Consider the following 11,035-nt stretch of genomic DNA (forward strand, 5'->3'; position numbering starts at 1 on the left):
AAATAGTCCCCCTCCGAAAGTAATCCCTTCCTTTTGAATGCTCGCGCAGCGGCAGGTGAGAGGAGGTGGTTGCTAATGGCAGGTGAGGTGTACCCTGAAGTTGTCACCTTGATGGTTTGCTCAGGATTTATTTACTTCGGTGGGTGGGGGCGAGCTATCATTTTGTAAAATCATTTTCCATTTATCACTTTTTACACGTTTGTTTTTCCCACTAACTGTATTTACCACACTCCTGTATGAAAGGACAGAGGCAATGGCCACAAGGTCCACACAGTAGAAGCATTTTCTTTTCATATCAAAATATAAAGTTTAAAATTTATTTAATAGAATGTAGTACCTCCACTAGAAAACTCTGCCGTCGCGAGAGAAAAAAAAACAGGTTTAGCCATCAATTTATGCAATCATCTTTCACACATCACTTTTTACTGGTACACACATTTCTTTTTTCCTCTTAAGACCAATAAATATTTTTGTATTTACCACACGGATGTCCTGTATGAAAGGACAAAGAAAATAGCCACAAGGTCCAAGACATTGCTACTACAGCAATATAAACATTTTCATACCACAATATGTAGCACCCCCAACAGAAAAATCTGCCCTCACTGAGCATCAGAAAATTGGGTGCTGGTCTAAGTGAGATACTAGGAGGGGGTGATCAGAAGGTTAATCAAAGAGTTAGGGTCTTGAAGCAGGAAAAGAGGCAAAAGGGTTTTTAGAAGGGACTAACTTATTAAATTATTAAATAATTAAACCATTGTGTTCGCTTTGCCTGTCACAGATTTGTTCCCTTGTTGCTGACTCCATCTGTCTCACTGGAAACGGTCTGATGTTGAACCAGACTATTAACAACCTTGGCATTATGTTTAACCCCAAGGTGAGCTCCCTTTCACACATGAACATTATCATTAAGTCCATATATTTGCATCTCTGCAATATTGCCTGATTTTGAACTTGCCTCAATTCACCTTCTGTTGATACACTTGGCTATGCCTTTGCTATCTCTGAACATCATTACTGGAGTACGTTTTTGGCTGGCCTTGTATGTTTCACCTTATTACCACCTTATGTAGCTTAGTGTCAAATTTGTCCCATAACACTCAGTAAAATGCCTTAAAATGTTTAATTATGTTAAAGGCACTATGTAAATGCAAGTTTTTGACATTGGAAAAATATGGAGTTTGAGGTATGGTTCAAAGAAAATGGTAATTTTCCCAGTGTTTTAAGTGGAGGAAAATGTGGCTCTCCTCTGATTTTAACTGGTGACCATTTGTTGGTTGGTGTGCTTTTGATGTGAGTTTAAAACTCACCCCCTGCAGGATCATATGAATTTTGACTCTTATCTCCCTTGCCTTGTAAGAGAGGTGACCATATTTTCTAAACCAAGTACTAGGACAGCATGTGTAGGAGCAGATGAGCCAGGATGGAAACTATAGGTTGCACAGTGCCTATGCTAGAGTTAAGAAAGCCCACTGACACCTACCTATACCTTATCAGAAGGCTAAGGAAATTCAGCATGCCCACTACAATTCTCACCAATTTTTATAAATGCACTACAGAAAGCATCCTTTCCGGATGTATCGTAGCTTGGTATGGCTCCTGCTCTGACCAAGACTCCAAAGAGTTGTGAACATAGCCCAGTCCAACACGCAAACCACCCTCCTGTCCATTGACTTCATCTACACTTCCTGCTGCCCTTAAAAGAAGCAAGAAGCCACTATAATCAAGGACCCCATGCACTGTAAATGTATTCTTTTTCACCTTTGTCCATCAGGAAAAAGATACAAAAGTCTGAGAACACATACCACCTGACTCTAGAACAGCTTCTTCCCTGCTGCCATCAGACTTTTGAATGGACCAATTATATATTAAGCTGATATTTCTCCTCTCCCTATCTGTAACTGCAACACTATATTCTGCACCCTCTCCTGTCCTTCTCCCCATGTACTCTATGAATACTATATTTTTGTCTGTATAGCACTCAAAAAATAATACTTTTTACTGTATCCCAATACATATGACTAACAGTACATTCTGCACTCTCGTTTCCTTCTCTATGAATGGTATGCTTTGTATGGTGCACAAGAAACAATACTTTTCACTGTATACTAATGCACATGACAATAATAGATCAAGTCAAATATGACAGTCAAAAGTAATGAGAATTTTAGCAACTTGTATTTCGACAACAGTACACATAAACTACAAGTGTGGAGCAGATATTCATATAATTACTGTGGATGTGATATTACACTTTTGAAGCCCATTCAGATAACATTTATAAATAACACTTCAGGAATGTCAGTTTTTCATAAAATTTTCAGAAAATTCTTTATCTTCTTTAATGTCATTAGTGATGCTATACCATTCATATTCATTCCTGACTATATGATTTAAAATCAGTTTCAACCAGACTGAAATTTTTCGTCTGTGAAGATGTGAATCACTCTCTATCTGGGATTTTTATTCCCATTCATGTTGGTCAGGTTTTGTGCTGAGAGCAGGAAGCATCACAAGAAAAGCAAAGTTGCTTTTTACATCAGCATACACACATGGCACAATTGTTCCCCCCTCCCTTCCTTCCCTGTCAGTGATGGAGCATGTTACCTGACATTTAACCTCAGGAATCCCTAATATGATGTTATTATGTAATTATTAGGCCTATATGCTGAAATTATCACCTACCTCCAACCCTGTCAAAAGATCCCTCTGTGGCAGTGTGACAGCAAAACGGTGTGAAGCCCAACTGGTGTCAGAAGGAATGCACCTGGTGAGCAGACCTGCTAGAGGAGCTCAAGTGAGTACAGTGCTCAGGGAGGAGAAGGTAATGCCCAGGAATTGTCTAGGCACCCCCATGTCACTGTCCAGATAGTGCCATTTGGGATGTCAAGGCAGTACCAGGAGGGTGCTGGAGGAGTGTCCGGGCAATGCTGGGAAAGTGCCTGTCTGGGTGTTGAAGAGGGTTCCGGAGTTAACTGATCTGGTTGCTGTGCAATGTGGCAACCTTTAAAAATTGTGCCCCGATCCTCGCATTTCTAACTTGTTGGCGTGGAAGTCAAATCAGAGACCGCTCTGCCCACGACAGCTCATGGGGATCTGATCCTTGAAGTTTTATGTCTAAGTCCTGGACTACATGGCAGAGAAAGTTGTCATTTCCGTCGGCACCTTCAGCATCTCTATTCTTGCCTGACATTGGCCTTTGCCGATATCTTGGAAAATCGCGATCTGTGGCTCAGATGACTTCAGAAATGTCTTCTCAATGGGAGATTTCAGCACTTATGAAAAATACAATTTGATCTGATCTTTGCACTATGATGATGTCCAAGGTAAAATAACTCAACTTACCTGCCAGCTGTCACCACACCCTTGGCTTTACCTCTGTCCTTTTTGTCCTGCCCATATTAAAGGATCCACCGTCTTGCCGGGCACTAGTGGCTGGAACAGTTGCCTCCTTATTGCAGGAAACCTCACCTGTTGAGCAGAATCACAAAGCAACAATACTTTGAAAGTCTTGAAGAGGGTTTGCAAAATCATTCTTATCCTCAATTGTCAAAATTACTCAGATGTCTTATGCGAATGTAGTCTGGAGACATTCAAAAGCAGATGTGATCAACTCTCCTGCTCTTTCCGAGGTGGTTGACAAAACTCCAAACTTCACTACTTGTTACCTGTTAGCAGCCCTGTGAGATCTGCCAACAACAGAATTCAAACCAGTTCATTGAAGTAAGATGTAAAACAACAAGATTTAAGAATCGCCTAATGCTGTATCTCATCCACTCAGTGAACAAACTCTATATGACTGTTAAACTTTGCAGCCGATAATTAAAAAGGATGTAATCTGATGATGAGTATGTCAGTCTATTCTGTTTTTTTTTGTATTTTGTATTTGACTTGCAATGATTGATTGTAAACCCTACCTCAATTTGGTTCTGTTGACTACTGAAATTGATTTTTAAATAAATAAATCTTTGGTGAGGGTGATGAATCTACTGGACCTCTCCAACAACAGCCAATCACAGGAAAAGAATCCCCCCTCCACAAACAAATGCCACATGCTGATTGGTCAAGAAGTTTGACATTTCAGCAGATCATGGGTATGGCTCAAATAAGAGGGTCCTGCAGTAGGATCCTTCCAGTTTGCCCAGGGACACAGTATCAAATTTAGGCACTGTTCACAGAAAACGGGGACATTTGGTCGATAAGCCTACTAAAAAGAAAATTAAAATATAATTAAATTTACCTCTCGAAGGCCTCCTGGTCTCAATGCAGTCTCTTGTTGTGTAGCCTGACAGGAACTTAATACCATTTCCTGCTCAAGTCTATCGGTAAAAATTGCAAATAGATCCTGATGATGTCATCAGGAACTGACATAAATGTGTTAAAAGGACCCCTGCTGGCTTTGGGTGGCTGTCCTGGTTGCCTGTCATAAATATCCCAGTATGTTAGCTGTCAGTGTCACCTGGTTCGTTATTCCTCCAAGGGATTTCAACAGCTCTCCCTCTGGATATCGCACAATCAATCTGACAATACAGAATTGGTTTAGCTGTTCCTGGACCGCTGAGTATTGTAAGCGCACGTGTGGATCTGTACTGTGTCTGCTAATGATACTGCCGAAGGGAAGCAAGGATTGAGGGTGAATGATGAACTCCGAGGGATCCCTGGAGATCACACTGTGAGATGGAAGGAGAAGTTTTGGTGGAGATACTTTGGATTGGATAGGCAAGAATGGAATCGAGCATGGAATCCCCCTGAGCTGAACATCAGGGCAGAGGCTGAAAGAAGAGAGTATGATCAACTATGTCAAAGACTGGAACTGCATCAAGCAGAGTCAATCTGTGTCGCCAAGTTGTTTGTGAATTTTGTTAGAGCCCTATTTTGTACGCAAATGTGGACTGTGCGAAAATAGGTACAGATTTGGAAGGCAATAAAACGTACAAAGACAGGAAAGGAAGGCATAAGAACATAAGAACATAAGAAATAGGAGCAGGAGTAGGCCATCTGGCCCTTCGAGCCTGCCCCGCCATTCAATAAGATCATGGCTGATCTGGCATGGTTAAAATGGGGTCATAATACAGAAAGATGCATTGGGGTGGCGTTTTTAAAGAGGGCAGGGGGAAGGATAGCAGCTTTGAAAACAGGAGCACAGTATCTGAAGAGATGAGCCATTTACCAGATATGCCAACTCTTGTGAATTACCTTGAGAGTCAGTTTCTAAATAAAATGAAGCCTCGCTTGAGATAGAGCTTTGAAATCTCAGGATTTTTCACAAGCACATTTCAAAAACACATTTCTCTTGATTGCTTTATCAGCTCTCACGACAAATTGTCCTTAGCTGCATGCCATTGCCCAAGCGGCAGCCACCGTGACCTGTACTGAAAGGTCAGGGATGAGAGACTGGCCGCAGAGACAGGAAGAAAGCGGTGACTGCATATGAGAGCTGGAGAAATGAGCAAGATTAAGCCCAAAGAAGACTGGCAATCATTCCTGATGGTGTGAGAGACTCTGGCAATAGTGGTGACTCTTAAAGTCAGTGGGGAGGGTTTTAGGCCAGTGTCCATGTCTTGTCCCGTAAGAGTGTCCTAGGTTCAGCTGCTAGTTTTGGTGGAGAGATTTTGAGAGGGGAAAGTCTTGGGGAGATAGGCCTTCCAGTTTAGTGAGAGTCCTGGATAATGAGAGTAAGGCCCAGTTAAATAATGAAGATGTGCTTCATTTAAAGAGCAAAATTTATCAGCACAGAAAAGAGTGAAAATTGAATTTCACCTTTTTTTTAAATGCAATTTTGGTGACTTAAATCTGTTCAGACATGAGAGTTTTTGAGTGCAGGAGGTTGGAAGCTGAGTTGTGCAAATGATAAGGTGTTGGCTTTTGACTGTTGGAACCTGGGCTACGATCCAACTTAGATGCTATGGCCTTGGGCTCCTGGAGCCTCAGTTCTTAATAGGGCTGGAATCATATTGCAGTTCTGACATACATTAGCAATGCAACTCTTTTAGTTGGTGTGAGAATTGGGAACTGTCACTTGAATATGTTAACTGTCAAATCAAAACAGACCTGCAATGAAATGGGAGCACCTTTACTCTGAGTTCATTGTGGGCAGAACAGCACTCTGTATTGGTCAGCCCTGAACCTCCCAGTTCATGGTGCTGACTCTGACAATCTCGGCAAAGATTTAGGAAAAGTTGAGAGCTGCTCCTGACAGAGTCTTCCTACCTTCCATGGAGCAGCAAAGACCTGCCACTAACAGTTAGGAAAAGACTAAGATGGTTACTCAGAAGGACTTGGTGGAGGTCATACCCTGGAGAAAGATCCAATATTAAGTGTTCACCACTAGGATCAAGTTTCTTCCCTCCCTGGCAGAGGATTTTAGGTAAGTGGCAGGAAGGAGAGGAGGAATGTTAGTGTGGAGAAAGGGGAAAGGTTAATCACAGTTGGCAGGAGTGCCACTAAGGTGGATGGAACTCCCATTGCCCCAACTAAATTGTATAAATAAATAAATATACTTAGCTGGCTAGGCTACATCCATGCCTCAAAAAGGTGGGCAGAAGAGACCTGATATCTGGGCATTCCTGAAGGGACTTAATTGGGTATTAGGCCCAACATTAGTCTATACAAGGGGCCAAATGCCTGTTTTAGACAGCCACCCTGGGCATGTGAAAAATGGCCTGAGCTAATCTCTGGTTGTTTGTTCTCTAGGTGTCCATGGGATGCAGGATGGTGATCCCTGGAATTCGGCCTTGCTCCACCCAAATTGACACAGTTACGTCCAGACTTTATCCAACCCCTACATCACAACAGTGATGACTGTAGCAGGGAGCTGTTTCATGTATCTCACAGCTGTTCAAGGGAATCTTGAATTTGAATCACAAGCAAAATACAGCGAATTTTGGAAATCTGAAATAAAAATAGTAAATTCTGGAAATGCTTTGTAGATTTGGTCTTATCTGTGGAGAGAGAAACAGAGTCAACTTATTAGGTCTATGACCTTTCATCACTTTTGTCTAACTTTTTTTCATGTTTTGCTTTTTTCATTTTTACATAATTTGGTTTCAGAAGGCAGCAACTCTGGATCCTGCCATATTCACATATTGTGTGGACATATGTTCTGCTTCTTTACTTGTTCCACTGGCACTTCTGGGACTAAAACCATTTTGTCTTTTAACCTTCTTTGCCCTCCACCTTATCACATCTTCCCTTTTGTTCTTTTTTCCCCTCTCTCATTTCACTTGCTCGAAACCTATTACATTACTAACTTATCTTAGTTCTGATAAAAGGTCACAGACCTGAATTATAGAGCAAAATTATACCTTAAGCAAGTCCTGCTCCTAGGATTGAAAACTGGTCTGAGGCAACGTAGGTGGGTGACAGAATTGCACACAATATTATCCGGGCTGGCCAATTAAGGACTGGCAGGCAAGGAGGGTGGCCAGTGAAATAGTACAGGCAGGACTGTTCCACACCCTGAAATGCTAGCCTTATCTGTCAAAACCAGCTAGCAGCACATGATACTGCAGCAGCCCTGGGGGGAGAAGTGAGAGTGCTTTGGCAGCTGTTCAAAGCGAAGACATGGTCAAAGATAGATCAAGGGTCACAGCAAGATTCAATAATGCCTCCCTGGAGATACTCTTCTAGGCTGTAATGAAACACAGGGAAGTCCTGATCACTTGGGATGGCAGAAGACAAACTCATCAATTTATCTGCTCACAGGAGAAGAACAGTGCAAAGGAAGAGCCCAGAATGGAAGATAGCATGTCCTACATCACCAACCTCGTGGCTGTGAAGGAAGACACGCTGGAACTGGGAAAAATGGAGGCAGGCACAGCAATTTTGGATGGTAGATGGTTATGGAACTCTGAGAGATGGGCAAAGGAGAGACCCCCTGGTCTAGTGCTCATGTGTACAACTGTTCACAGAGCTCCAGATGCTGAGTAGTTAGAAGGACATTTGGAACATGCATCAATGTTGCATCAGTCTTAACTCTCTTGCTATCTTAGATGAGAGTGGCCAGCCACCAAGTCTGAGTGATGGTCCCCACAGCTCTGAGGAGGAGGGTTCCTCGGAGTGTACACTGTACATCGTTTCCCCACAGCCCCCACTAATGCAGATTGTTACTTTGATGGGTAGGTATCTGCAATTAGTCATGGTGATCAAAGCATAGACTTGCCCAAGCAACTGTAACAATTGAAATCACTCGCACTTGCTTTGTATATAAATGTACCAGGGAGAGAGCACCTTCAAATAGTTTTGTTCCTCTGCGCTAGGCAAATTGGCCCTGTGTGCTGATACTATGCTATTAATATATTGCATGTTTAAAGGGACTGTTTTAAGATTCAGTGTTACTGGTGGTCGGTTTCTTTGGAAGGAATAGCGGAGATGCTGGAAAACAATTATTATTCATTTTAGCCATGTAAGTGTTTGTTTAGCAGAATGCTTAATGAGCTTTTGTTACCAAAGAAGAGGACTCGTTGGGTGTTTTCTTGATTAAAGTAATGGAAGATGAGTTAGGTGTATGGGGCATCATGTGATACTAGAAACGGGAGGAGCTAGATTTGTGGCAGGGGTAAAAATAGCTTTCTGTGTTCAATTGCTGGAGGAAGCTGTTAAAAAGAAGAGGTCTGCGTTATTTCTCTGCCAAGTCTCTGCAGAAACTCTCTGAAGGCTTCACTCAAGGATGTTAACCAATTTAAAGTAAGTATCCCTGAAGCTGCTGACTGGAGCTGGTTGAAGGCAGAAGTCGGGAGGCTGCTCTGAAAAATCAAACCCTTTCAGAAAGCTCCAAGTCAGAACAAGTATATCTATATTTGCTACTATGTTTAAGATAGGATTTAAGTATATTCTTAAAAATTGCTTATTTCAAACTGAAGTAGTGATGTTAGAAATTAAGATTGCCTTTTCGTGTTTAAAGAATGTTCAATGGTTAAAAGTTAAACTGTTTAATTCAGACTGTGTTGTGAATAGAGCTTGTTTTGATAAAAAGATCCCTAATTTGTCAGTGGAATTACTCCTGGAGTAAAGCATCCTTTTCCCCATGGGAATATCCAGTTAAAAATTAAAGACTTGCCTCTGGACACCTTTGCTGTCATTTTATTACTCCGATAGACTGGTAAAATTCAGCTTGTTAATTCTGTTTCTCTTTCCACAGACGCTGCCGAATCTACTATGTATTTCCAGCACTTGCTGTTTTTATTTGAATTTGAATGGGTCTGGGAAGCTGAATCAGAACTTTATGTAGAACACATGGTCTCGGCGTTTATCCATCTTCAGATTTTCTTTCCATTTTTATGCAGCAGTACAGAGAGGCACAGTATTGTTGCTCTTATTCCCAAGTTCCATTGCTTAAACAGCACATTTATGATGACTCAGATCCACTTAGAAACGAGAAGGTTCTACTATTTTCACTACTTCTCTGTGAAATGATGATATTTGGACAGCAAGTTGCATTACATGTGATAAGTATAGATATATTGTAGGATTCCCATGGAACTTGCAACTTAAAAAGAGAGCATTTGGCCCAACTGGTCCATGCTGAACCTTCTCTTGTAACTCCTATCTTTCTGTTCAATTGTTCAACATGAACTATGATAGGTTGTTAAGAAGATAAGGTTGATAAGAAGGCGTACGGTGTCTTGGCGTTTATTGGTAGGGGGATTGAATTTAGGAGTTGCAGCGTCATGTTGCAACTGTACACTACTCTGGTGCGGCCGCACTTGGAGTACTGTGTGCAGTTCTGGTCCCCACATTACAAGAAGGATGTGGAGGCTTTGGAGAGGGTGCAGAGGAGGTTTACTAGGATGTTGCCTGGTATGGTGGGGAGGTCCTATGAGGAGAGACTGAGGGATTTAGGGTTGTTTTCGTTGGAAAGAAGGCGGCTAAGAGGGGATCTTATTGAAACATATAAGATGATTAGAGGTTTAGATAGGGTGGATAGTGATAGCCTTTTTCCTCGGATGGAGAAAGCTAGCACGAGGGGGCATGGCTTTAAATTAAGGGGGGGTAGCTACAGGACGGATGTCAGGGGTAGGTTCTTTACCCAGCGGGTGGTGAGGGATTGGAATGCCCTGCCTGCTGCAGTTGTAAATGCGCCTAGTTTGGGGGCGTTTAAGAGATCTGTGGATAGGTTTATGGATGAAAAGGGATTGGTATAGGCTAGTGGGTCATTGTTTTTGTAACTGGTCGGCGCAACATCGTGGGCCGAAGGGCCTGTTCTGCGCTGTTCTATGTTCTATGTTCTATGATCATGATCTGGAGAGCACTCTCTCAGAGGCTGGAAATAGATGCAGTGGAATCGGATAAATACTTAAAGAAAAACAGTTTATGAAGAAATAGCCAGAGGGGGAGTGTAATTAATTGGATAGCTCTACCAAAGAGCTAGCAGAAACACGATGTACTGCTCTATCAATCTACTGTGGTGCAAGTATGGATCCTCCTTTTAATACTTGCAGGGTCAACAAACAGGTTATGTTAAAATATAACCAAAACATGCTGCAAATACTGAGCAAGTCAGGTATCATCTGTGGAGAGAAACAGAATTAGCATTTCAAATCAATAGCATTTCATCTGAACAGAAAGAAGATAGAAACGTTAGCCAGTAGGAGGGATGAGAGGGCAAAACAAAAAGGAATAAGTGCTGTGATAGGGTCAAGGGCAGGAGAGATCAACTAAGGAAGAATTTCAGAATGCTAAAGCCAAAGAGAAAGTGATGGTGCTTATAGCAAAGGGACAAAAGTTGTGTTCAGATGAGACATTAATTGCTACAGAGCAGTTATTTGAATGCAATGTGAAGGAATAAAGAAAGAAACAAGCCAGGAAAAAAATATAAGCAACACAGCAAGATGGAGACAAAGGTTATGATCTAAAGTTATTGAACTCAATATTGAGTCCAAAAGACAGTAGAGTGCCAAGATAAAAGATGAGCTGCTATTGCTTGAGCTTGCATTGAGCTTCATTGGAATTCTCAGGCAGTCCAAGGATAGAAAGATCAGGCAGAGAATTAAAATGACAAGCAACAGGAAGTTCAGGAATATTTTACAAGTTTTTG

At 41.7% G+C, this 11,035-nt stretch overlaps 1 protein-coding gene across 4 annotated transcripts; it reads left to right on the forward strand.

Annotated features, from left to right (window-relative positions):
* The first annotated feature begins 13 nt into the window (after nt 1-13).
* On the forward strand, nt 14-9,714 carry LOC145346486 (uncharacterized). 4 transcript variants are annotated; one of them, XM_080193808.1, is made up of 4 exons: nt 31-82; nt 782-877; nt 2,660-2,797; nt 9,140-9,714. In XM_080193808.1, exons 2-4 carry the CDS (start codon nt 830-832, stop codon nt 9,227-9,229), a joined length of 276 nt encoding a protein of 91 aa, XP_080049934.1. In that variant the 5' UTR covers nt 31-82; nt 782-829; the 3' UTR covers nt 9,230-9,714. The 4 variants fall into 4 exon arrangements, 3 of the variants coding, with proteins under 3 accessions (XP_080049934.1, XP_080049931.1, XP_080049933.1); XM_080193805.1 differs by lacking the exon at nt 9,140-9,714 and adding an exon at nt 7,705-9,131; XM_080193807.1 differs by lacking the exon at nt 9,140-9,714 and adding an exon at nt 6,694-7,689.
* Nucleotides 9,715-11,035: the final 1,321 nt, after the last annotated feature.

This window comes from Carcharhinus amblyrhynchos, chromosome 8 (genome assembly GCF_965287045.1).
Source record: "Carcharhinus amblyrhynchos chromosome 8, sCarAmb.v2.hapA, whole genome shotgun sequence".
Classification (NCBI taxonomy): domain Eukaryota; kingdom Metazoa; phylum Chordata; class Chondrichthyes; order Carcharhiniformes; family Carcharhinidae; genus Carcharhinus; species Carcharhinus amblyrhynchos.